This window comes from Ammospiza nelsoni, chromosome Z (assembly GCF_027579445.1).
Source record: "Ammospiza nelsoni isolate bAmmNel1 chromosome Z, bAmmNel1.pri, whole genome shotgun sequence".
Classification (NCBI taxonomy): Eukaryota; Metazoa; Chordata; class Aves; order Passeriformes; family Passerellidae; genus Ammospiza; species Ammospiza nelsoni.
In genome coordinates, this window is record NC_080669.1 from 22,015,226 (window position 1) to 22,042,142 (window position 26,917).

The 26,917-nt window shown below is 48.2% G+C and overlaps 1 protein-coding gene across 1 annotated transcript in view; it reads right to left on the reverse strand.

Moving 5' to 3' along the window:
• The window catches only part of B4GALT1 (beta-1,4-galactosyltransferase 1), a 27,177-nt gene continuing 260 nt past the window's right edge, over positions 1 to 26,917 (reverse strand). Inside the window, exons 1-6 of the mRNA XM_059492506.1 lie at positions 26,907 to 26,917; positions 14,229 to 14,464; positions 7,044 to 7,231; positions 5,495 to 5,617; positions 3,901 to 4,005; positions 1 to 3,322 (exon numbers count right to left, since the gene is read on the reverse strand). The exon at positions 26,907 to 26,917 is cut by the window's right edge and continues 260 nt beyond it. Of these exons, the coding sequence (XP_059348489.1) occupies positions 3,187 to 3,322; positions 3,901 to 4,005; positions 5,495 to 5,617; positions 7,044 to 7,231; positions 14,229 to 14,464; positions 26,907 to 26,917 (799 nt within the window). The 3' untranslated portion in view covers positions 1 to 3,186. The remainder of the gene's footprint in view (positions 3,323 to 3,900; positions 4,006 to 5,494; positions 5,618 to 7,043; positions 7,232 to 14,228; positions 14,465 to 26,906) is intronic.

The window sequence follows — 26,917 nt, forward strand, 5'->3', positions numbered from 1 at the left end:
TTGTAACTGAAAATATTTTTATTTGACATCAATAGTAAAGAAGGCACATTGGATTACATCCCTTGATATATAAATGATAAGAATGCAAAAGCAAAACCATCTACAGGAAACCCAAAGGCAGTCCAGTATACATGTAGCGTCCTGGGGGAAAGCAGCATATCAGGACCCTCCCTCATGCTAACAAGCAGTCAGTCATCCCAAAGAATCCAAGCATTAGCGTTTCCTTTGAAGCTGTTTTTCTGGGTTTCAACCATTAGTTACAATCAGTATCACTCTGAATGTTTTCACCAGTAGGGGAGAGGAAAAAACACCACCCACGACAGGACACAAAAGTCGGAATTGGCTTTGGTGCAACATGAGTGTTTGTAGATGTGGCCCCTGAAAATCCCCGGGAGAGAAATTTCATGGCCAGGTCGAGTCACGAGCATTTAATGAGTTTGACTGATACAGAGTTTACACAGAGACAATGAGATCTAGAAATCACAGGTCAGCACCAAAGGGCAATATAAGCTACAAAAAGTGGCTTCAGTTCTTTACATGGCTTGTGGCTTTAGCAGTGGAAGAGAAACTATGCAGCAGCTTCTTGCACTACTAGAATCTGTCTGCTGAAAAGGGTTTTCAGGTTTCCTGATTTTCCAGTTTCCATTTCTTCTCTCTTTCAAGGCACATGTTGTAGAAACCTTTGATCCCAACAGCCAGAAACAAGCGCTCATCCCACCTCCATGACATTGAATAATTTCAGCATACAGCTAAACAGTGTGTTGTTGCACTAACTTTTTTCTAACCATCAAAGAATCTCACTGCAAGGAATGCTGCCAGCATCTCCCCCACCCAGCTGACATCAGATAGACATTACAGCTGAAGGTTCCAACTCTGACTTACAAAAGGCTCAGCACAAAATTGAGGTGCTCTCTGCAAAGACATGGCATTTTCAAGTGAAGCCTTGATAAATTTTTGGTTATCTGCTGCTACCTGTAGAAGTGGAGCCCTCCTTTCTAAGGCAGCTTTGAAAAAAATTTTTAAAAACAATTCTCTCCTGTGTCTCCATTATTGCTACAGACTACACCCATGCCAATGTTTTACAGGGAGGCTTTTTTCCTGATTTCTGTAAAACACATATTCTTGTACTCTCTTGCATCTTTAAGACCTGGAGCCTGATCTGCCATAAGGACTATTGTATTGTTTGGGTTTTTTTTTTAATATTCAATGATAAGCACAAGGGATAAGGTCTTAACCACAAGCCTCCTTCCTTGCACTTTGCTCCTGCTCCATGCAAGGCCATCTTGCCATAGCTCCCACCATGATTGGAGCAGCAAGTCTAGCCAGAAAGAGCATTGAACCAAAGGAGGTGAACACTTCTCCAAAGTGAAACTGAAAAGGCATCTAGCAATTAAAGTCCCTCTGCGTCCTGTGAGCCACTGCTGGCCTAAGAAGAAATGCACTGTTCCCTGGCCCCTGCAGGATCCCACCCCTGCAGTGCAAGGGCTCAGCAAAACCTTCAGGTCTCAAAAGACCTTCAGGTAACAAAAAACCAAACTAAACCAAACAAAGGGGAAAAAAAAAAAAGAAAAAAAAGGCAGTGCTGAAGTTGATCCCCAATACAACAAGAAGTGTCCCTGATTTTAACAACCTTCAGCACAGGCCAAGGAAGTGCAAATTGCAGTGGTTAGAGCTGGTGGCAAAGTGCTCACCAGAAAGAATTCAGTTCTGAGTTCTGGGAAGAGCTTTAAATCACTTAAACCAGCTCCCTGGGTGTCAGCGCTCGAGGCTTTCACACACGGTCCAGGGAAGGAGAAGCAGGGTCTGTACAGGTGGTGCCCTGGTGCACTGAGAGAAAATGGTACTGCAGAATGTGCACGCCCCTCAAGCCTGAGACAACCAGAAGGGAGGACACACGTTGCAAACAGGCTTTAGGCAAAGAAAAATCATTTAGATGTCGGCCCTGCTGTGAATATCTCAGCACCGCAGGAGATTTAATAGAAAAATACACAGAGCAAACAAAATACATGGCTTATACATAATGACGCACATGAAAAGCCTACTAGTCTAAAGATAAAGGAGGCTTTGAATCACATCCTATTACGCTGCACCCTACTTTAATCTGGTATTAAATATACTGCCTATGATACACAAATTGCTTTTAAAAGTCATTAAAATGTTACAACAACAAAAGTACTAAAAGATTTCAAGTTTTATGCACAACCTTGACACAGAAAATTTTGGTTTTTGGAAGCTTCAGACAATGTTTAAATAGCGTGGTAACTTCCCACCACTACTAACAAGTGTTAGCAAATGTTAAGGCCATAATTTATTTGTGCAATGAAATTAATCTTCATTTCATGGAAAAAAAACCCCCAAAAGACGAATCAACACCACAAACACCACTCTGAACTCCTCCACCCCCCAAAAAAATCCCAGGTGGTGTTGTGCTGAAGCAAATAATCTCTACCATATCCAGAAGTAAGGTTATCTGAAGCCAGCAGATTTTAGAGAGGTCATCTGTATAGCTTCCCACCCTGTGCAGGGAGCTTACCCACAAATTCTGGCAAACTGTGTCAACCCACTCAAAGCCTCCTTTGAGACTAAAAGAAATAATGACATTCACTGAATCCAGACTTGATTGTTCAACACCTGCTCTGCACATAGAGGAGATGTTTGTTTTGGTCACTCTGAGAAAAAAGTTGTATTTTGCTGTCTCCATTTAAAAAAATCTAATGCAAAGCGTAAACTTGGACAATTTTAGCAGCATTTTACAGTCCTTCATAAAGTAAAACCAGGAATGAATTATAAAGAATGCCTGCACACACCTCATTCAAAATACCAAATATCATGGGCAGTAACTGTTGCTATATCACATTCATAATCAGAAAATTTTGAGTCCAGCAATTAATTCGACATCAGATTCAACATTCTATGGCAAAGTAACTATTTACAACTCGTATGTACAGCTTCTGGACTTACAAAACAATGGAGAGCTAGAAAGTTGTGTAAAGTCAAGTTTGAAATTTAAAAAAAAAATTAAAAAGCACTTGTCCAACCAATTTGGAGACACTTTGGCATGCCAAAAGAGGCCTTTTTTTTTTTTTTTTGGGTTCACTGCAACTCTTTTAAAACCAGCACATATAATGCATCAGTGAGGCCAGATATCCTGGGCAATATAGGCAAGTCTCTGTTGTGTCTCTGACGTTAGCTATTGGGGGAGCCAATATCCACTGTGATCTTTGTGTACAGAGGGTACTTGTCAGTTCTTAACACCTTGTAGGATAGTGTATTTAAGCCATCAGAATTCATTGTCTCCCGTGTGTGAGCAATTCGGTCAAACCTGCAGGAGGAGAAGAAAAAAATGTGGGGGAGGGGATGGAGACAACAAGGAAAGAAAGGAAAAATGTTTAAACAATCTGATCTTTGCATACCTCTTAGGCAGCATCGCAGGTGTTTCAAGAAAAACCTGAGTATCAGTGCCATAAACTCCCTCATTTGGCCAGCCTGAGCAATGGGCCAGTGCATTCCTATGGGGTCAAATTTTAGCTAGAAAGAAGCAGCCAAGCTTTTAAATCACACAGGTCCTTTTCCAGCTCTGCACTAGAGCAGAGGTTTATACCCCAAAGACAAGCTGGAAACAATTGCTCAGAATCTAATTTTCTGCATTTAAGAAATAAAAAAACAGGAGAGGCCTTTGTGCTGCAGTGCAATGTTGGGGAAAAGGTGTATAAACAGATAATAAATTGGGAAGGGGAAGGTGGCGGCTGACAGAGCAGGAGCAGAGAGCTCAGTAAGCAAGGAGATGGCTGCAGCCTTTCCACACTGGACCTTTGTGCCCGGCAAAGGGAAGGCCAAGCAGCTGGAGCAGCAAGGGCAGGAGGCACCCCTAAACCTGCTGTGGGGAAGGGTGAGACACACCTCTCGGGGTTGGGTTCGTTCTTCCTGTCCCGGGAATGCCGGATCATTCTGCACTTCCCAATGACCGCATCCGGACGGGATATCCCCATGCCTTTAAACACCAGCCTGCAGAAAGCGAGTACATTAAACACCCAAAGGATGTGGGATGCTCTGCCACACCTTCCACAAACAACCACTGGTTTTACCTACTGTTTTTTGGTTTCTTTTGAGGGGGATGTTACTAATGCACTCCCAAGCTTGCTGACACAAGGAAGGAAAGCCAGTCCTTCTCCACACAGACACTATCTACCACACAGAGTGGAGACCTCCCCCTGCCAACACCAAGATAGCTCACCACACCCTCACTTACACCTCCATCTCCTCCAAACAACACCCAACACCCACATTAACCCTGGTACAGGCTGTAGACTCGAATTTGAGTGGGAGTCATCTAGTTTTTTAACCCATATGGATGGGAGCCAGAGGAGCACTAATCTCTTGTGAAAGCTGCAGTGTTGAGGGAAACCAAAGTGAATGGTGGTGACACAGCATAAAGGAGACACATGGTCAGAGTCACAGTGGCACCAGCTGGGACCTCCTGGGTGAGGGGCAGCCTGTCTTTGTTTGCATGCTCTCTACAAAGCACCTGCTGAGTTTTTTCATAGATATCAGTGATGAAAAATACTTGATTTCTTGTTTGCCTCTCTCTTTTCACTTCTTTGCAGCATCTTCTGTTCCTTAAAACCTGAGTGCCCCAAAAGAAAGGACTGCCACCTTGATATGAATGCCCTACTGGAAAGCTGTCCCTTTCTTCTTTTTTTAAACAGAAGTGCCAAACCTCAGGAAGGTACAATTTTTTTTTTTTTTTTAACACCTTTTCTGAAGCCTAGAAGAGTTCAGAAACCCCAGAGAAAAGATCACAGAGTGGTTTTGATACTGAGAAACATGAAGAAGGCCTCCAAATACAAGGCTGTCATGATGATTTCTCTCAGTGAATGCTGTGGATATGTGAAGCTGAAAGGTAGCACGTTCATCCTTTGCCCTGGTCCTCTCAGCCTGCCCTGTGAGAACACCTTCATCCTCTCCTGCACTTCTGAGCCTTCTCAGCCTCCTTCCAGTCAAGCTCACAGCATTATACAGACAGCCTGACAAGTAGAACTCTCCTGGGAACAAAGGGATCTGCTACAGGGCTGCAGACCCAAACAAATCTTGGGTTGCATTGGGCAAGGTTGATCAAAGTCTCATCCACCTTCAGCTGCATGTCCTGAATTCCCTTCTTTGAGCCAGTACTGGGCGACCAGAAGCACACTGCCCCAGCCAGTGCACTGGTGTGGATGCTGTTGGTGAGGGCATAGGGAGAATGAACAATGGCAGGGGGAGGGGTGTGACTTTGCCAACTAGAGCCCCTCCCCGCTGCACCTTGGGAGCTGAGAAATGGGGTGCCAGCACCCAGCAGGAACGTGCTCTCGCTGAGCCAGTAGGTTGCCCCACACATCACCTTCACCTCCTGCCTGCAGACAGCCCATGTCCTCCCACACCCAGGTGAGACCAGCAGGGCTGTGCTCATCCTCACCCTGAGCACACCCCAGGGTGCCAAGGAGGAAAAATTATTTACCTGTTATAAATGTCATCATCTTCACCACCCCAGCCCCAGTAATTGTTTGGGAACCCATTGATCTTTGTGAACTGCTCTTTGCTTAGGGCAGACACGCCTCCAAAATACTGATTGTAAGGCAACCTGGAAGCAGAGGAAAGAGCACATTAGCGGAGAAGAGGTGTTAGCCAAGGGGCAGCCTGCCTGCCTGAAAAGGGCTTGCTGCTGCCCTTCACCCAGCCCACACCCTGCAAGGCACCTTCCTGCCACAGGAAGCAGCCATGTGTTGTGGTACTCTGGACTCAGCTGAGGCAGAGGGAACTGGTGGGCTCAGTCCCAAATACACCTGAGAGGTATTCTGCAACTGGAAGTAGCCGCAGCCTTTTACCAAGCAGTACACTGTCCTCAAAGGACAGGCTGAAATGCATATCACCTCATCGAAGGTGACATGAATGCCACAGGAGTGGCAAGAGCTCAGACAGACACTGGATATGCCACAGAGCCTTCTCCCTGTGCAGCTCTACTGATCACCTTCACACCCCTCAGTGCCCCAAAAGGAAGCTTGCAGCCCAAAACTGAGCTGGCAGTGTGACCTTGCACACAGAAAGCCAACCAGCTCACACCTGAAATGGGACAATTCACCAGGAGACTGGGGACAGACGAAATTCAGACCAAGAGCATAAGGAGAGGGTCCACACAGGGATCACCAGGATGTAGTACAGCCTTGTCTTTGCTTTAACAAGCAGAGAAATCCCCACGGCCATGCATTTCTGTTTTAAGCTTCACATCCATGCAAGAAAGAGCTGCAGCTGCTGCAGTGCCAGTGGCAGTCCTGCTTGGAGCAGGGCTTGGGTCTGGAGTGGAGACATTCACAGACCCTGCCAACACCACCACTGCCATAGCCCTTGCACTACTGGCCACCGCAGGGTCATGACCAGTCTTCACTTTATAGATGAGCTTTTAAACTCCTCCTTGAGGATTTGGGACAGGGGAAAAAAAAAAGCAACCAAAACTTAAAGGAAAAGCAAGACACATTTTGTCCAGAACAGCTTGCTAAACCCAAATATATGCTGCAAGAAGTTTCACTCTGTGCTGCTCTCATGTACCAGGGCAGGTCTCTCAGTGGCATAAAACCAAACAGCCAAAAAATTTTTGTCTTGCTCTTAAAATAGTGTCTGATGCAGTCTTTTTAAAGCTGCACATAATTCTCAGTGTGTGAGAGTGTCTCACTTTTCAGACTGGGTGGAAACACTAGCTGTCTTCCAGCTCCTAGACTGAAACACAAGAAGGGATATGTGGGCATCTGCAAAACGAAGGCTGCTTAGCTCTTCCTCACCCTTTGTTTCACCTTCCAGAAGCTGTGAATTTTAATAAAGTGCTCAGCTGCATTTCTCCATCTTCCTCCCCTGCAGCCACCCGCTCCCTGCAGGGCCCTGCAGGTTAAGACAGCCTTTTGGGAGAGATGCTTTCCCATGCTTTCAGTGGTGGGTGGGGATGTGTAACACTGTGCCTGCCCTGCTAGGCTGGCAGTGCTATTAGGAAACAGATGCTGCTCCAAAAGGCATCTCACCGAAATCCAAATTTATCCATGGATACGGAGAGATGTCGTGGCTGGCTGTAGCATTTGTAGGTGTTCCTGTCATCCATCGGGATGAGGTCTACATCACTAAACACAAAGCAATCATAGTCATACTCCTTCAAGGCCTCTGCAAATCCAATATTCAGTAGTTTAGCGCGGTTAAATTCTTCTTCTCCATCCTAATTTAAAAACAAATAAAAACAGTTAAGTGACTTAAATTTGACAGTGGACATCAGCAGTTTCTTACTCGTTGCCAGATGCCAGTGTTGCTGCAGAGGGCTGACACGCCCTGATGACAGACTGAGCTCGAGCTCAAGCACTGCTCTTGCAGCACCCATGGCATGTTTGCAGCAGACCCCAAATGCTGCCTGTGGAACAGTGACACTTGGGTCAGCTGCAAACCACGGAAGCAGGAAAAATGGCTGAGGAAGGGCTGGACCCAGCTCAGCTCCCATCTCTTGGTGGGAGCCCCCAAGAGGGCAGGTTTGATCCAATGGTAAGCAGTCCCTATGTTCCACTCCATGTACAGGCATTTAAGGATTGAATTTTCTTATACAGGGCAAGCAGGTGGGGCTTCCTGGAGCAGCAGAGAAAAGCAAAAAGAGGTGAGCTCCTCTGGAAGAAGGGACTCTTGCTGCAGAGAGAAAAACATGGGCAGTGCTTTAACTTACAGCCATGACAAGGACCATGGACCAAAACCCTGCTGTGGCCAGAATTTCAGCACCCTCCTCCTAAGCTCTGCCACAACATGGCTGTGAGACTGTGGCACAGCCACTGCTGAGCAACACCCCAGACCTGATTTGCAAAGCACGAGATGGCACCAGGAGCCAAGGTCTGACGCTTTGCTGCTCACCTCTGACCCTCTGCCAAGCCCTGAGCAGCCATGAAGGCAGAGGAGCAGGCTGCTCCCTGGGCCCTGGGCAGCAGGTTTGGCACGTGGCTGTGACACAGCCTTGGTCACTGCATGGCAGGCCAGCACGAGCTGCTTGCCAAAAGGGCTGCAGCTGGAGAGGAGGATGCTGCCACTGCTGCGGTGGCACATCCCCTTCTTGGGTGCTCTTCACCCCTGTTCATCTCTCCTGGGGGCTTTGACAGATGGGGAAAATGCAATCAGGAAGGTTCTCGCCATGATGGGAAGAACCATCATGAAAAGAGTTGACACTACAGCAGGGCATATTTATCCCAGGGCAAGCACAGCTAATGAAGGGACTGGCAAAAAACAGGGCAGGAAAATCTCTACTTTCCTCCCCAGGTAATGAAGCACCTGAGGAGAACTTGTCTGACCCTTTTCAGGCAAAAACATTTCAAAAGCACATGTGGATTTGAGCACAAGTACAGGCTCACAAATTGCTGAGTACTTTAGCTTTTTAGCTAAAATATCGTACCAAAAACCCAATAATGCTGGTGGTTTGAGAGTAAGGATTTCCAACTGAAGACCCCACTCTGCAGCAGCTTCAAACCCAAACCCTGTACAAGGCAACAGAGCAGGTCGAAAGAAACTCATAGGGCATCCCTCAAAGAGACTGAAGGATTTTGCCAGCCTTGAAAGCAAGACTGCCAAATCCATTCCACTTTTACTCCTCCACACTCTCTGAGCAGTGCTAAGACAAAGGACTCCCACACTGTGCAAGCTGTCCCCCTACCCTGCACTACCCACACCCAACATGGGATGCAAACCAAGGATGGATAAAATACTGTGCCCAAGGAGCAGCAGCTTGGAACACCACACTCGTTGTAACAGCTTTATCTGGTTAATAAGCAATCATTTTGGTAACCATTTAATCCAGACTAATTAACAGATTTGCTGCTGAATACCCAATGCAGGTTCTTGAAACAGCCCCAAGTATATTCCAAATGAAGGTTTTAAAATACAAGTGTCAAACCAGTTTTCAAAAGCATTACTCACCTGCCTTGGGCATAAATGACTTCACAGGGAGGAGTAAGCTTTCATGGAAGAGGATCTGAGCAAATTCTCAGCATCCTCACCCAAAACAAAAGGGTTCACACAACAATAAGGTGGTGGGTGGACGATCATCATCATGCATAAAGCAAGAGCAGTGAAAACTCAAGAACAGAAAATGAAGGCAAGTGGAACAAAGAGTCTGGGGAGAGGAAGCAGCTGAGGTCATGAGATTGGAGGATTTTCTTTCCCCAGCAAAGGCTGCTGCCAGCCCTAGCTGCCCAGCACTCCTCAGGGCCCACGACACCAAATGCAGACTTGGTTCCAAGGTTCTGAGGGGGATTTGACCGGGTGCTGGTGCAAAGTGCAATGTGCTCATACCTCAAAGCAACTGCTGGGGCCTCATTTCATACCCTTTGGCTGCTCTTTTCCTAACGAAATTCAAGGAAAAGGGCACCAATTTTGTTACCAGCAGAGGCTTAGCTGTAATTAACCAGCGCCTTCAGGCAGCCTCTAACTCCTCTGGATGACACATGGGGATAACAGCACTATAAGGAGCAGTATTTTTAAACCTCTCCCCAAAAAATCTCAAAGCACAGAGAGTTTTGTACCAAGAGCATGCAGGACCCTTCCTGCCACCCCACCCATGGGACCCTGACAGAGCTCACACTGGAGCCCACACTGTGCACGGAGAGGGACAGGATACAGGGCAAACACTTCATGTGGGCATTGCCACTCTCCTCCCAAATGGCCCCTAATGCAGCTTCACAGTCCGGCATCCAAAAGACTAGGAAGAAGGGAATCACAGCCTATACAAGAAAACAAAGAACTCTCTCCAAGCCATTTTTTACAAACTTTACGGTGAGCATGTAGCTCATGCAGCAAACTTTGCAAGGCTGTTATCAACTGTGACTGCTTTGAGGCAGGAGGTTACTTTTCTGTCCCAGAAGGTATGTGGGGATTTAACACAGTATATTGGAATAAAAAAAAGACAAGAGGTTTTGCTTTTTGCAGTAGCTCTCTTTCTTTACCTACGGCAATGTGGAAGCACTGGCGTGCTTGCAGTATCTGAGATTCAAATATCTCTCAAAACTCACATGCACGCTTGCAATCTTTGACTGATCTGTGACATTTTGGAAAAACAACCAAACAACAAACCACAGCTGTGAAAACTTCCTTCCAGGTCAGCACAGAGCACAGTACCTGCCGGTGAGCCTTCAGAAAGCAGATAAAGCACTGCTGAAAAAACCTCCATCCCTCACCTCTGCCTAGTGGCTTGTCATCCCATGAATGCTGCTACTTGTCACAAAGAAATGGATGAGTGTGGACTTGCTTGGACAGAGGAGCATTATCCTGAAGAGCAAGGCAGCACACAAAGGACTGCTAGTTAGACAATGCAGTCAAGCTCTAGACATAGCCTCCATGCTCTCCTAGGCTTTCAGACAGAAAATATGTAATCCAAGCACATTTTTTCTATTTTCTTCTCCTGACAAATTTTGTCCCAATGTTCTCTTGTCCTGAAATTTAACCCATGTCTGAGTTCAGTGCTGGTGTCCAGCACCTGCTTCTGGCTCCTGAATTAACTCTCTCTGTCACTCCCAGAACAAATTGCTGCCTCAGTCCTGCAAGGTCTAACACTGACTCCTGCTCGCACCTGGAGGTGAATGATCAGCTGAGCAGAAGAACATCCAGGCTTTTTTACTTCCCATCCCTTACCTCAGCTGAATCTGGCTTGTTCACCCAGACCTGCCAAAGGAGACAGGGTTCCTTTTTTTTCAGTGCTAAACAGAAAAAAAATTGGGGTTTTTGGAATCGTTACTCAAACTAAAGAAGTTGCAAACCAGCAAGAAGCCACATGTCCTGACTTTGCTCTGCCTCCCACATCTATGCAGGAGGCAGCTTTGTGATTCCTCCTGCAGACAGCACAGATGAAATGTGGCTGCACCTCTCTCACCTGAATCCTCAGCTCATCGGATCTCATGGAGGTAATGGTAAGGATGTGTGTTGTATGTTTCTGGCCAACGAGGAGAACCATCACCTCCAGTGGGAGCTTGCTAGCTAATACACTGAGATAGCCTGAACCACGCCCGCCATATCCATGGGGAAGTCCTTCCTCCAGTGGACTTGACCAGGCATAAACAAATTTCCAGAGCCACAGAGAGATATCAGCAGATACTTTGGTGTTTCTCTGTCACAGGGTGTTTTGAGGCCTCAGCACAATTACACTGGGCAGTGGGAGAGAGCAGCCACAGTCGAAACCTGCCTCCCCTGCCTCTGCAAGGGTAAGCAGCAGCCGAGCACAATTCCCTCCTTTGCCCACAAACCTGATACCCCCTGCAAAGTAACGCGGGTAAGAGTGATGCCCCAACCACTTCACACACACACACACACACCTCTCTGGAAAACTGCTACCAAGACACTACAAATGGCACCAGGGGCCAGTGGAAAATGGTTGAACAACTGCCCAGTTTCCAGGGAATTGGCTAAGTCTTCCCTTTCTCAAACTTTAGTCTGGCTGCATGGGCATTTGCATGGGCTGAACTGCAGGGAGAAGATTAACTTCTAGAGCTGAGCATCTGCCTGGCATTGGCCGCAGGTGTGGGAGGACACACGGATAAGGGTGGGAGTAAGCAAGGCTGAGGGAGACGCTGCAAATTTGTCACTTGTGGGGCATTGATGGGCCCTGGGCAGAGCGTGCCCAGCCATGTGTCCTCTTCTCAGATTTACCTGAAAAATCCTCCAACACACAGGGTTTGGGTTTTCTAGGGGTGGAGTGTGCAAGGTGAAACACAATACGTTATTTTCCACTGGCTCCCGTTACATACTGGACATTTTACAAACATCATCCCCCTGACTTCAGCCAAGTCCTACTCAGAGGCATTCAGGCACGCAAGAACAGCACGGAGGAAACACAATGGACTCGTGACAGAAACACATTGCGCTGAAAGGAAGAAGTTTGACATTACCAGTGCAGCAGTAGCAGGGCTCAGCGCTCCTCTTTCTTTCTATGAGATGCGGAGCACAGAAGAGCATGTAGGCAGCGTGTAAGAACCAGATCACACAGTAATTCTCCTTGCTTCAGTGATTGCTTTGATATAGACAGGATTAACAATAAAGGTAATATTTCCCCACTAGAAGGAAAAATAAAATAAAAAAAAAGGAGGGCAGATGCAAAGGGAAGGACAGACAAGAAAAAGAGAAAAGCAATTGTCAAGACAGCAGAGAAATAAGACTGTTTTCCTACTGTACTTCTGGAAGAATTAATACATTTTCTGTATCTCTCTCTACTCAGTGTTCCCACTCACCCTTGGGAGATGCATCCAGTGGTTTTACTACCACTGACCACTCCACTTCTAGACACGGCTTATTAGAGGCATGCAGAAGAAGATTTATTTTACAAATCAAGTAGTCTTACTTGCTAACCTACATCTACTGGATGTGGCCAGGGCATATATACCCTGTGTACTGCATTTCACTCTCACTCAAACTATGCCCACCCAAGAAAAAGCATTTGCTTCAGAAACTTCTGTGAGAGTTAACTGTAAAGGACACAGCCCTAGTGCTGGAGAACAGGACCACAGAAGAGGAGTAGCCAGCAACACAGGGCAATGCAAGCAAGCATGCACCATCACACAGCAGCAGGGACTCCAACCAGGCTTCAGACACTGCCTGCCCTTAGGGGCACCAGCCCTGCTTTCCTCACGCTGGAGCACCACGCCAGCTGCACACAACGGGGTGGTTGCTCTCTCACCAGCGATGCCCCGGACACGTGCAGGCAGCTCTCACAGCTGGCACGACTGCACCTGTCTGGGAAAGCAGCAGCCCCAGCGCAGGGCCGTGCTGGGTGCCACACCACCCTCCTGCTCCTGTGCTCGGAGCAGGGAGGCACCACCTGCACCCCTGGCCAGCAGCTCTGTGGCTCAGCCAGCCCCGCGGCACCAGCAACTCACACGGGCGAGGAAGCGCAGCCCGAAGCACAGAGGCTGCCGCTGGCCCTGGGCTGCTGCACCACAGTAGCACCAGCTCTCCTTGCTTTCCACAGCATGGGTTTTCTTACAGGGCTCAATTCTAGGGCACAGCACGCCTGTCTGCGTGCTGCAGAGATGCCTTGTGTCCTCAGCAGCGTGGCTGCCAGGCCACAAGCAGTCAGATGCAGACACTGAACCATCTTGGCCATTGTGCTGCAGAACTACTGCTAATTCCCCAGAAATCCCTTTTGTCCTGATCTCTGGCACCCTGGAAATGAGCAAAGCAAGAGAAATTGTAGTAATGGAGTATCAGTTTTCTCTCTTGGGATAAGTCTCCCCCTACTTTCAAGTCTGTGATGAAATTCATCGCCTGGGTGACCATTTTAAATATTCATGGTGTTTGATATGCCCAAACACACCAGCTGATCCAAGCAGAAATTTAAAGAGTTAACACTTAAAGAAGCATGTTATTTCATCTCAGTTCTTACTGAGCTGAGAAAACAGGATAAAAATACATATCCAAGAGAGAAACTGCAGTGGAATTGTCCAGAAGGTGGTCTCTGCTGAGGCTCTCAGAATTGCATCTGCCCCTTCACCCTACAGCCTGTACAGACACCTGCACATTTTAAGCCTTTCCAAGGGTGAACAACACTCACTTATCACACCATTATGCTGTAAATTAAGACAGCTTGTTGTGAGTGAAATGTGCATTTTTATGCCTTTCTTTTTTTAAAAGGCAGACTGAAGGCCACCAGATAGCAAGAAGAAAAAGCCCCAATACCAAAAACTCCAAGAACTTCTCCATGATGGCTTGTTTCTTTTCTACTCCTCTGAAGACAGCCACTTACCTGCCCCACTGCCACAGCTTTGTTTTCTCCATCCTGACTTTGTGCAATAAAGTGAAATCCTACACATGTATGACACATCTACTACCAAACTAGGCATTAATACCAACTTGTCACCTTAAAAATCTCTGCATGCCATTCCTGCAGCAGTTGGGAAAAAAGAACATATGGAAAGAGATAATTAATTGGGTTATGTTATTAGGAATTCTTTCCTCCTCACCAAGTGCTTTCTTTAAGCAGAAACTCTTAGGAGTGAATTGCACCTAAGCAGAAGCAGGGATCTCGAGTTTTCCACCAAAGGCATTGAAGCAAAATTTTTCTTCCTTTTGTTTTTCTTTTTTTAAGCAACCTTATTCCTGCCTGCCAGCCTACTGCTTTTCAAAGAAAAGCAGCCATTCCTCTATTTCAAGGGGCACAGGCACTGTTGTGACAGCTGTGTGAAAGCTTGTCTCCAGCATCTTACCTGGTTGATAACATATACTCCATAATCTAGTTGCTGCCTCTGGAGAATTGGGTGCAGGTAATAGAGCCAGTACTTGAGGTGCTCCTCTCGGTTCCTGAATGGTATGATTATTGCTACCTTCTGAAGTGCTACACAGTCCTTGGGAGCAAAGCGACCTCCTGCTCTGACCTGTGGGTTTATCCTTGCCACTTCTTCCAGGTTTACAGGCTGGGAGAACTCCACACGCAGTGCACCAACTGGAAGAGAGTCATAGCACAAACCAAATTAACACACACAATCTATTTCTCTGAGCATACATCCTTTACACACATTAGGGTTTTGGTTGGGTTTAGTTTCTAAGAAACAGAGCTTTTGGTCCAAACACAATCCCATCAGTGCTTGGAGGTATTGAAGCTTGAACCATCCATATCCAAAGCAACCTCACACCACCAAGTCAGAACAAACCCACAAACAATGTGTGCTCTTGGTATCAGAACCCAGTCACTGACACTGAGAGTGTCCTACAGTCTGTGTGGCCAACCAAGAGCTGTGTTCCCACTGGCACATGCACCACAAAACCAGCCTGAAGTGCTGCCCCCTGGGCTCCCACCTACCTCAGGCAGCCCAAGAGGCAAGCGCTTCAAAAATAGCTCTGCTCTCCTACTGACAAAATCACCTATGGATAGTCACATGCAAAGTGAATAAAATCCCCTTCCTGCTTTTTTTTTTTTTCTTAGAGATATTTTTGGTGTTCTGTAGAAATGCCACTTATTTATTAGAAGTTCTGTAATAGAAATTATAAAAAATCCCCATATCCAGATTTGCATACATGTTGGCAATTCCTGTAGATGGTTTCAAAAGTGGCAACTTTTGAAACCATTGAAACAATGTGTCAAAACCAGCTTAAAAGCGAGAAGTCCAGGTGGCACCAGAGAAACCCTTTCAGAACAGCCCGGCTGGCCGTTCTATTTGCTTCCAGCTGCTCCAGCACCAATGGCATGACTCACCAAGGAAGCCCAAGGAAAGGCCTCTCCTGCTGCCACGTCCTGCTTCCAGCACCAGCCAGTCAACAAACTGCACTTGGCACAAGCTCTGCAGTGGGGGGGTTGCTGAGGGCCCCCTGCATAAGGCATAAATCATCAGCCATAAATACCAGCCTGAGGATCACCCCTTAAGGATTTGGCTGCTGTGCCCTCCCCTGCTCCTCCATTTGGGTGTGTTTGAGTGTCCTGCCTTGCCAGTGCTACTGCCTCACATTTGCTGCAGAGACCCCCAGGTGCCCAAGGTGGGGCACAGTGCCCTGGGCAGCCCCTTGGCAAGGAGCACAAGTGACTTATGGAGCTCAAAAAGGCGCCGGTCATCACAATCAACCTTGTGCATTCCAAAACATGTGACTACTAAAGAAAAGCAGAAATGATTCTCCGGACTCATGGCTCATTCCCTAGTTATTTAGAAGAAGCAACTTGGTTGTGCTGCTTCACTAACCGGTGCTCACTCACGCTGGAGAGGACAAGGAGGAGAGTGGCCAAGCTGGCAGAGGTGCTCGGTGCACCTCCAGGGGCAGCAGGGAAGCTTTGCTGCATAGCACCTACGCAGTGGCAGGATGCAAAGGGATCTCCTGATCTCTGCATTTGGCACTGGTTGAACAGGCAAGTTTCCCTCTCACACGAGGAGAAGGCAGTGATTGCTCAGACTCCAGGGGCACTGGGATCAGTCTGCCCACACTCCCAGCAATTCCCAGCTGACACCCGTGCCCAGTTCTGCACCCTCTCTGCCCCGTGGTACAAGCTGGGCCCTGTGGATGCTGTCCTGCAGCTGCAGGGCCAGGGCTGAAGCCTCTCTGCTCTGAAGCCTAAATGTGGCTTGCAGGGAGAGCTCAGAAGGTGCTCTGCAGCAGGAGGAAGAGGCAAAAATTGGAGGAACTGGGGCAGGAAGGAACACGCAGTGGAATGACTGGGACTGGGGCTCAGTGGTGCCAGGATCAGGGGCCAGGCACAGCCATTCTTGTGCCTGTGGGACAGGCATCATATCAATGGGGCCAGAGGTGGCAGGAGGGGGAGACAGTACATTTTGCGCTTCCGCTGAATTTGGGGGCTGCTTCCACACCACGGTGAGGAGCAGTTTTCCAAAACAGCCTCTGGCCCCAACCCACTTCACCAGCCGTCCCTGTGCCCATGAGTGTCACCTCCATTAGGAGACTAGCACTCGGAGCTAGGATGCTAGTGCTAATGCTACACTTTTGTGATTTTAAAACAGCAGAGGGCATTGCACTGGGCATGGTTCACCTAACTCGTCACAGCCAGCAAATGGGATTTTGTTGGGCATCTGTGCTCAGGAACTTTATTTTCTCATCCTTCTTGCCCCTGGTTGCCAGGAGCAGGACCCGCTGGGATGCTGCAGGAAGCAAAGGGGCAGAAGCAGCACATCCCCTCACAGGGCCCTGCCAGCCTAGTCCACTGCCACGCACTGGGTGTGGCTGCTGTCCCACCAAACAAGTCTGTTCCTGTTGGGACAAGCTGGGCTCTGTGTTCCCAGTTACCGGACTCTTCTCCCAGTTGCTGCTCCCAAGAAGCGACTGTGAGCCCCATCAGACTGGAGAATGCTTTCTGGTTTAACAAACAAAGGTTCTTTCAATGTCTCGGACCCATTCAGAGTCAGGCAGGAGGAAATGAAAGTCTGCCATTTAGGTGAACTTACAGAGGAAATCTCCCCCTGGTGACTTGTGAGCTCCAGCTGGGCAAGAACAGCCGCAAGCATTTGGAACTGCAAACAGCATTTTGCTGGCTGGCATCCAGCAGCCCCCCAAGGCGAAACATAGACCACTCATCCTGCCAGCACTCACTCTTGCTTGCCTTACAGAGACTGGAATATTGGCAAGGAAAAGATGGGAGCAGAAAGCATATTCATTGCAAAAAACAGCTGCAGAAGGCAGAGATTTAACAGTTTCATAGTCTTGAAAGGCATTGGTGAGAAATGATCTCTACTGCTCCAATCTCCCACTTAATGAATCACTTTTAAGGGCAGCACACCTTCTCACAAATCCTGCCCTAAGGGATGCAGCCAACACCTAGGTCAGTGAGAAGTCCCCAGGCACCAGTGCCATCCATGTGTGGCAAGGCAGGCGCCTCTGAGACAGGCTGGATACAAATCACTCAAGTTAATACATTCACCAAATACAAAACCAGGAAAAAAGCTGAGTAGGCTGTTTTGAAATACAGAATGACTAAAACAAACTCCACTTCATAAAGCCATGTGGCTGACACAAAGCAGCAGCAACATACCACCCACTGCAAACTGACACTTCCATTTCACTTCCCAAGCAGGACAAGGCTAAAGCCAAATCCACAAATGCACAGGCTTTCCAACTGGTTAATAGAATCACAGTTCCAACTACTAATTTTAAATAATTTTCACTGAAATCTGACTACCTGGATAGCAGGCAGTCCTAGGGTTGTTGTTTCCCAGGGATGCTGACTCAGGATGTAATCTGCAATGCCAGGAAAACATGCAAAGTCTGCTGCAAGCGCTGTCCCACCTGTCAAAATGGTGTCCCTATCTATGTTTACTAGGTAAACTTTCCAGCTCAATTCACTCCATCTGAATCTTTTCTGATTCTGTTCAAGCTGACTGCCTGACACAGGAGTCACTGTATATGGAGTCCCTTCTAAGAACAGACAGGCGTGACAGTGCTGTGTGGACTCGCAACTCTGGTCACCCATGCAGCTCAGCATCTCCAGGCAAATCCTGTTGGGTTCAGCATCACAAAGCTTCAACAGAGCTTCATGAGCCTCCACTGTGTATTTTTAGCAAAAGAAAATCTCAAAAACATAAATAAGCAACTGCAGGAAGCTTGCAAAAGAACACAAAAGCACAGCATCACATCAAAACATTTCAGAGTTTGTAAAAGGAGGCTTTAGCTGGCAGTGGCAGGGTAAGAGAAAGATACACCAAAAGAAAAAGCCAATCCACTCCTGCCACTCACCTCTGACCCTCAGAAGCATTTCTGCTCCCAGGGAAGGTGCACAGGAAAAGCCAGGGGCCATCACAAACTGGAAGCAGCTTCTCACACAAGCACAAAGTGAGGCTTGCGAAAAGCAGAGGCAGCTCAGTGCTGGAGCCCTAAGAGCCTGTCCCACAGTGCCAGTGATTTCCCCATCCCGACTTCCCAATGGCCATGCCTGCCACAACACCTAAACCTCCTGCCATCTGAGGCTGCCACCACACTGCCCTCGTGGTGCTCATCCTGCTGAGACAAAATGAGAGGACGCTCACACAAGCAGCCCAAAATCCACTCAGCCTGATGTTATAATAAATCTAGAGACTGCTCTAGCCTCCCTGGCCCAAAGGGAGTGATGTAGGGAGGCCCCAAGGAACACTTTCCCAATACTAGAAGTGTTGGGAAAACTCAGGAAGCAACGCCTCGCAGGGTCAGAAGTGCACTCGTGCATCCCTACAGGGGCTGCAAACGGGACGACACCACACTCCATCCAAGAAGGTGGGAACAGGGATACAAAACAGGGCTGCTGCCACAAAGGGCAGCCCTGGGGGACTCAGGCAGGACAGACTGGGGAAACCCTATTCTTCAGGAAGGAATTGGAAAAGGAAATAGGAAGGAGGTAAACTAGTCTCTTGGACAGGCCTGAAGAGTGATCCAGCCATCTGAATCACCCTCCAGAGAGCTTCACTGGGAAAACAAGCAAAATCCACCTGTATACCTTAAGCCAGGCATCAACCTCTGACATTTAGTTTAGTGAAAATGAAAGCAAAAACAGATAGCAGCAGTTGGAAAAAGGCTCTCCCCGAACAGAACCAAAAAAAACATTTCCATCACCCTGGCTGAGAGCTGGACATTGCTATCCATCCACTGAGCCATGAGCACGCCCGCACTGCCACACTCAGACAATCCTCACGCAAAAGAAAAGCTGGAAAAGAGCAGCAGAGCTCAAAGAGAGGAAAAAAAAAACAAACAACCCTCTCTTTTCAGGGCCCCGACCGAAAAGGGAAGGAAGGGCCCATCAGCCACACCAAGCCTTGGCTGGGAAAAACAACATCAGCTCCACCCCAGACAATGTGAGAGCAAGTTCCCCCACGCCAGGCTGTGAAGCAGGGCTGGACCCCAGCCCCACACGGCAGCTCCAGGGCGGGCAGGCAGCTGCATCCCACAGCTCGGCAAAGCAGTCATTTCCTCTGAAGGTAATGAAAATAATTTCCCATCAGCTAAACTTCAGAGCTGTGGCAGCAGCTTTTCAGATGGCACCAGACAGACTCAAGTCATGGCTCAGGCCCACGAGAGGGGACGGGGCAGCCCCCATGTCCCTTGCCCACCTGGGTCTCCCAAGCAGCCATGTCACTGGTCAAAGTGGTCCCTGCCTCTTGCTGCCTCCAGCCATTGCTCCCCTAGGAGAGTTTAAAGAAAAAAACTCCTTGGGTCTTCCTAGAAATATCCTAGTCACAAAAAACCCCAAAAACCTGCCCTCCCAAAGTCTGGTATACATTTCATTTGGCTGATCTACACTTGTGAAGTTGCATACCCCCACAGATGTTAACTATGCCAAGGCAAGGGAAGCCGGCTACATGGGCTCATCTCCTGTCCTGGGCAGGCTTGCACATGGTCTGGCATCTGCAACTATGGACCCCAAAGGAAAAAAGGCTGAAAAAAATGAGGATGCATCACATATGCTGGCAACATTGGGTCCGCCTGATTAACTCAGGAACTACTACAGCCAGAGAAAAAAAATTGTTAACCCAATCCCCAGCACTGACACTGGAATGTGGCATCTTTAGAACAAAATATAAAGAAAGGGAGACAGTCTTGTTGATGGAGGGTACTTCTGGGAGAGAAGCAAAGTCCTCCTTGGTGGCTCAAATCCAGTGCACGCTCACTGAGGCGGCTTTGAACTGTCTGCCTTTGAGCCAGGCAATCTGCATGTCATTAGCTCTTCCCACCCGCCACAAAATTAAATTCCAGGCTCTCTTAACAGCAAACTACAAACAAACAAACAAACAAACATGGATCAGAAAAAGGCTGAGCAGCCATCAGCCACAAACCCCCCACTATGCAGCAGGATGGGATGTGTGGACAGGAGCCCTCCCAGCTCGAGCAGCATCTCGGGCACGTCTCTGCCAGGGCCAGCCCCAAATCTTCAGGCAATCTCCCTTGCCCCATCCCATCCTGCCTGTGGCATGTGCACCTGGATTCCAGCACTGCCCCAGGGCTGGGGTGCACTCCCCAGATAGGTGGGGGAGCACCGGGTGCCAGGTGGGGTGGAGGTGTGTCTGTCTGTCTGTCTGTCTGAAACTCTGCCAGTGCTTGTGCACCCCAAAAGGATGGGCTGCTGCTGGCATCAGGGAGCACAGGAGGCGAGGACAGCAGGAGGGCATTCCATGCCTGGAGAGATGGCTGCTGCTTCCTTCGCTGCCCTGGAGCACAGAGGTTTGTGGGAACCCATCCCATAAAGGCCTTTACAGGGCCACTTCCAGATTCAGCAGGACAGGTTTGCAGGTAAATTGTCTCTTTGCCCTCAAAGCAAATCCAGAGACACCCCAGGTGGAGCAGGTGACAAAAGCAAATCTCTTTCAAACATGTGCAAAGGCCTGGGGACTGCCCCGAGTTCCCGGCAGTTCAGCAGCAGCTGGAAGCCTGCTGGAAGGGCTGTGCCTGGTCATGCCCCCTGTCATGGCCACTCCTCAGTGGAATCAGCACCTGCACTGTAAATGCAATCCACCCCTGGCTCACCAGCACCTGTCCTTGCAGGCAGGGGCTGCACAAAAGAAAACACTGATCCAGTGGGGACAGGCTGGGCAACAAGATCTTCTCCAACCCAGAGAAACGGAAGCAAGCTGGACATTGACACTGCTCCATCCACATGCCCCAACACCCCAAATCTTTGGCCCCTCACTGCAGTACTGCTATGGACTGGCTGGGTTTGTCCCCAAACCCAAATCCCCCTTGTGCCCTGCAGAGAAGGGTGCGCAGGAGGGAGCGCAGCAGTGGCTGGCTGGAGAGCAGTGTCCACTGGTGAGGAAAGGAGGTGAGCTGTGGAGCCCAGCTCCTCCTGCTTGTGTGTGAGGCCATCAGACCTAGAGCACCTCCCTGCTGAGGACTGTGCACCTCCAGCACCCTGCGCTTCGGGGTGGGGAGGGCCCTCCAGACCGGGACAATGCTCCCTATCTGCTGCATGAAGTCAGACTAGCATGCTCCACACCAGAGGAGGAAAGTGAAAGAGCTTAACTGAATTCTGCGTCCAAGTGCAGTTTTGGAAGCTGCAAGTTATCTGTCTCTTTCCAAACACAAACTTGGCCCAATCTCCAAAGAAACTAGCTATTGCTTCAGATCAATGCTGGCAGAGAAACAAGCATGTTATAAAACACTACATGCATGAGACAGAAAACTTTCCTTTTCTCCTTTGTCTGTTGTGCTTTGTCCCTGAAACAGCTGCTCTCCAGCACAGCACAGTACCTTTCCAAGCTACTTTGTGAACCTAATTAACACTCCTTGACCTCCACTTCGACCAAATAAGAGGATGCTAGTGATATTTTCCTCACAGAAGCTGCTCCCTGCCTGCCAAGGAAGCCTGTGCTTCAGAGGTATGATGTGCTCCCTGCCACACAGATAGCTGTGGAGCTGTCAGTGGTGTTGCCAAGATCACACATCTGCTCCCTGCCAAACATCTTAAGCATATTCTTGGGAGACGTTTAACAGTTTCTCAAACCCTCTTTTGAAGCCAAGAAAGCTTAAATTTGAGCAAACTTTTTCACGTGTTATCTCCCCCTGCCCTCTCCATGCTCTTCTCTGAGTCTCTGTTTTACTTTTTCAAAAGAAGGCAGTAGAGGGACACAACACAACCCCAGCTTGTTTCTGTGAGCAATGCAATGCCTCCAGCACCCAGGCAGGCAGGAAGGAGCAGAGAACGGCTATATAAAACAGGTTTTAAAAAGGCAGGTCCAGATGAGAGAGGAAAGGGAGATGCTACATGTAAAGCAAATGTTATCTTCACTGTCTGGTATTGCAAGTGACCCCGCAGACTCAGAGGCCTCCAGTTCCTGGGGCAGAAACTCCCCATGGCAAGATGAGAGCCTACGACTGCAGGTGGGCAATGTGACAGATGACCAGGCCCCAGGCATGGCACACCTACCAAATCCCTTCAGCACTGTCAGCACTAGGAGTCACCCTAAAAATTGGTGGCTTTAGCATCTCTTAGGTTTTCACCCTCTTGCCTCAATTTTGTCCTGCAAGGATTCTGCCAGCAGTAACACATCTTCTACCTCTGCCCACAAAATGTCCACATATACAGGGCCTCAAACTGTATTATTTATTAATTCCATCTCAGGCAGCACATAACCTCTAAACACTTTTGTAATACAGACCATAAGCATCACTGCTGATTTTACAGGCTCAAAGCATCAGAAACCCCTCATCACTTATCTTCAGCACCAAGAGTTTAGAGCACCTGCTTGTACTGACTACACAGGCATCAGAAGCAGTGCATTGAAGAAACAGCCTCGGTAATAGGTCCTCTCCTCCCTGAATGACAGCTATCCAAAGGAGTTTTTTCTTTAGATCCTTGTATTTTTTAAAACATGCCTCACTAACATGGAAGTGGGAAGCACCAGTTTATATCCAGAACTCTTTGACATCTTGGAGAAAGAGTTCTTTTCCTTGTAAGCCCAAGATACCCAAGCAGAAGAACTTGGGGGTGCTGGTGGGTGAGAGGCTGGACATGAGCCAGCCATGGGCACTCCCAGCCCAGAGAGCCAAACATGTCCTGGGCTGCATCCAGAGCAGCGTGGGCAGCAGGGGAGGGAGGGGATTCTGCCCCTCTGCTCTGCTCTGGGGAGAGCCCACCTGGAACCTGCATCCAGCTCTGGGCTCCCAGCACAGGGAGGACATGGAACTGCTGGAGGGAGTCCCGATGATCAGAGGAGTGGAGTACTTTCCCTATGAAGACAGGCTGAGAGAGTTGGGATTGTTCAGCTTGGAGAGGACAAGGCTCTAGGGAGAAAACAAAGCTGGAGAGAGACTTTTGACAAGACAGGGAAAGATAGTGACAGGACAAGGGGCAATGGCTTTTAAGTGCAGCAGGTTTAGATTAGATGCTAGGAATAAATTCTTTACTGTGAGCGTGGCGAGGTACTGGAATGGGTTGCCCAGGGAAGCTCTGAATGCCCCATTTTTGGAAGTGTTTGTTCAAGGCCAAGTTGGATGGGTCTCTGAATGACCTGGTCTAGGTAAAGGTGTGCATGCCCACACCAGGGGTCAGGATTAAATGATCTTTAAGGTCCTGGAAGGGACCTTAAAGATGCAATCCAATCCAATCCAATCCAATCCAATCCAATCCAATCCAATCCAATCCAAACCATGGTATCCCAGGAAAAAGCCATTTTTAAACCTTAGTGAAAATGAGTACATCTCTAGTGGTTTGTCCTTTGGACAATTCACAGTTCATACATTAACCTACACTTTTGTTTTGTGAATATCCATTTATTACTAGTGTACAGAGTTATCAATTTTCTGATTTTATATCTGGGCATGAAAAGCTATTAAGACAGACATATGACTACAATATTTACCACACTTGGGTGAACTTTCTGAGAAGAAGCTCATGGCAAAAACGGCAAGAGCATATCTTTTATGTTTGCCATCCCAGCCACCCCTGGTGTCTAAATGGGGGTTAGAATTGGCTAAGGAGACAGCTGTTCTCTAAAATAACCTCCATAAATACTTGCACTCACCAGGGCAGGACTTGAAAATTACTTCCCTGAAATATAGGTAAGCCTGTCTATGCAATTCAGCTTTGCAGACTTCTACTGCATTAAAATGAGCTCTTTTGGAAATGGATCTTTCAGCTGAAGAATTTGACCCCTTGTGCATACCCTCCTTAAACCAGCAGGCATGTAACTACCCCAATACCAAAATACCAAAAAACCACATGGAAATAGAAAGAAGAAACACATTTGACTGGTTTGAAAGTGCTTAGGCCAACACTACTTCTTGAGAACAAATTTTTATTAAAAAAACCTCAACCAAAACCAATACCACAATACTGTTCTGCATCTCCTAAGGAATGTAACAATTTGGGGAATGGACACCTGCAGGAAATACCTGGATTTAGTTGCTTTTGGACTTCTTAGAGAAACCAGAATTTCTCAGAATTCTTGAGATTTTACTGCAGCAAGCACATTCTGCTTCCTGATATCCCATTTAAGATACTCATTAGCATGCAGCTCTAAACTGAAGCATAAATCCAAAATGCTTATTTTACCTTGTATTAGAAAATTGCATAGTCTTTAAAGGCTTTCAGCTTGAAGCTGAATTATAGTATTACCCCAGTCCTGATTTGTTCTTTTCAATTATAAATAACAGCAAGTGAACCATAAAAGCACATTTAAAATTTGGCAGCATCTGGTAAGAGATTAAACCTCATTCAGCTAATGCATTTGTTGCAGGGCCAGACAGCAGGGATTGTAAACTACTCTCTAAAGACTGCTAGGAAGAAAACTGTGGGCCTCTGAAATGAGTACCTGGCTATTTTACCATACAAAAAGCCTGAGCAGTTCAGTCACACATATCCTGTGTGAGTCATCACATGCTTCCCAACAACGACGGGGGAGGGGCAGGCAGGAAATTAAAACCCCAGAATCATGTATGTTACAATAAATGTTGGTTTGTTGAGGAAATGGAGTTTTTGAAGCTACCTGTTGCCATCAGACCCTTTCCCCATGCTTATGGGAGTACAGGAATCACAGGATGATTCCTGCTTTTTATGTTCATATTGATAAGTGAGTTTTGAGCTCAAAAAGGAGTATTTCTGAGTTCTGGGTGGGGAAATTACATGTCAGAAGTGTCCACAAAGTGCACACCCTGTATTCTTCACGGCGGCCTTAGAGACACATGAGATGCTGCTCAGGGGAGACTCAGCTCTGACCAACGTGAGAGGCATGATACAATTGTTTAACAAATGCTGTTTGCTACCAAAACCTGAAAAAAACAGAGAAAAAAAAAAAAGAACAACAAACAGTTTCTCACCTACATGCTGGCTATAAATCTTGACGCCTTGACGGTGCCAGGCTGCATGTGACTGCACCACCCCACAAATACTGAAGTAACACAGCTAGAAAACATTTGCCTGCTCTATTGTAAAGAGCTACTTCTTCCGTGGCCCTGTTGCTCTCTTGACCATCTGTAACCACTGCGACCAGCCTCATGTAGCCTTTGGCAGATTCAGTGAACGGCACTGAGGATGCTACAAAGATGATTTAAAACATCTTAAATGATCCTTCAGCAACCAACTCCAATAACACTTTGAATCTTGGGGTCACTAAGAGCATTTCTCTAAACTCCAGGCATTTCCAAAGCACATGACTCACTCCTGACAGGATCAGACTAAGTGGAGACCATTCAAAGCAAAGCCATATTCATAAAGGGTTGCCACATCCACTCTCTGAGGACAGGCTTGCACAGCCACTTTCAGCATAAGTGATGTAGGGGAAAAAAGCGAAAGATACGAATAAAAAACAAGAACACAAAACACAGGACAGTTTCTTTTAGTGACCTCAAAACCACCTTCCTAAAATAACAAAACAGTTGTTTGTAATTCAGATGCATTGATCCATAAAGAGCTGACCAGCAAGCAGCAAGAGAAACTATGATTTTTTCTGTCGGTTCCGTAAACGGAAAACCACAGGTAGCTCCTCTGAAGTCTCTTCCCCCGATGTGATCTCTGGTAACAGAGGTACCTATGCTGAAAATGGCACACTTGGCTCAAGGGCTCAAGGTGTGGCCAGACTACTGTCAACCTGGGATGCCAGCAGGCCATGGTAACAACCCTGCCATCTGCACAAGAGTGTCTGTTCGAGGAGCAGCAGTTACAAGCAACAAGTTGGGTGCGAGAGCCTTCTAAAGGTACCAAAAAAATCTGAAATTCCCCTTGTCCCCAGCTCTGCCTTGTGACAAATCTAGCAGATCAAAACAGCTCCAGCTCATCACATAGTAAAAATGAGACCACCAGCAGGCTGCAAACCCGCCGAGATCCTGCCAGCATGCCAGCACCCAAGCGGTCGTGGAAAAAGCCTATGGGGAGCACAGCTCCAGTGCAGATAAAACACACGCCAGGCTGCCACGTATCACGGTACTGCATCACAGGACCAAATATGTCCAGTGGAAAGCGCCGCTGGGATACATAACAACTGTGCTCATGACCCTGCCTCGGAGCTCATTTTAAACCCGTGCCGCTCATTCAGCAGGTCCGCGGACAGAGAAAGGCTGCGAAAAGCCTGCACAGCGCAAAAAGCCCTCCTGAGCTCGCATTGCGCAAGAGCAGCATTTTGGGTAGAGTTCCGAGAGGAAATTACCCAACCCCGAGGACAACCAGAAAGAAACCTAGCCGGGCGGGGTGGGAGCGCTTCCCGAGCGCCCAGGGGCTCCGCTCGCCGCCGCCGTGCCCGGGCAGCATCCGCGCCGCGCTCCCCTGCGCACCGGCTCCCCGGGGATTCTCCCACAATCCCCCTCCGCCGCCGGCACACCCGGGAGCGGCGGCGCCGCTGTCACAGCGCGCCCGCTCCCCGGGCGAGGCACCCACGGCGCACCGGGAGCCGGCGGCGGCCGCCCGCGCCTCCTCCCCGCGGCCCGGGCGGCGTCGGGCACCCGCGGGCGGCGGGCCCCCGCCCGTCCCCCCGCAACCCCGTCGGGACGGCACTCACCGAGCAGCGGG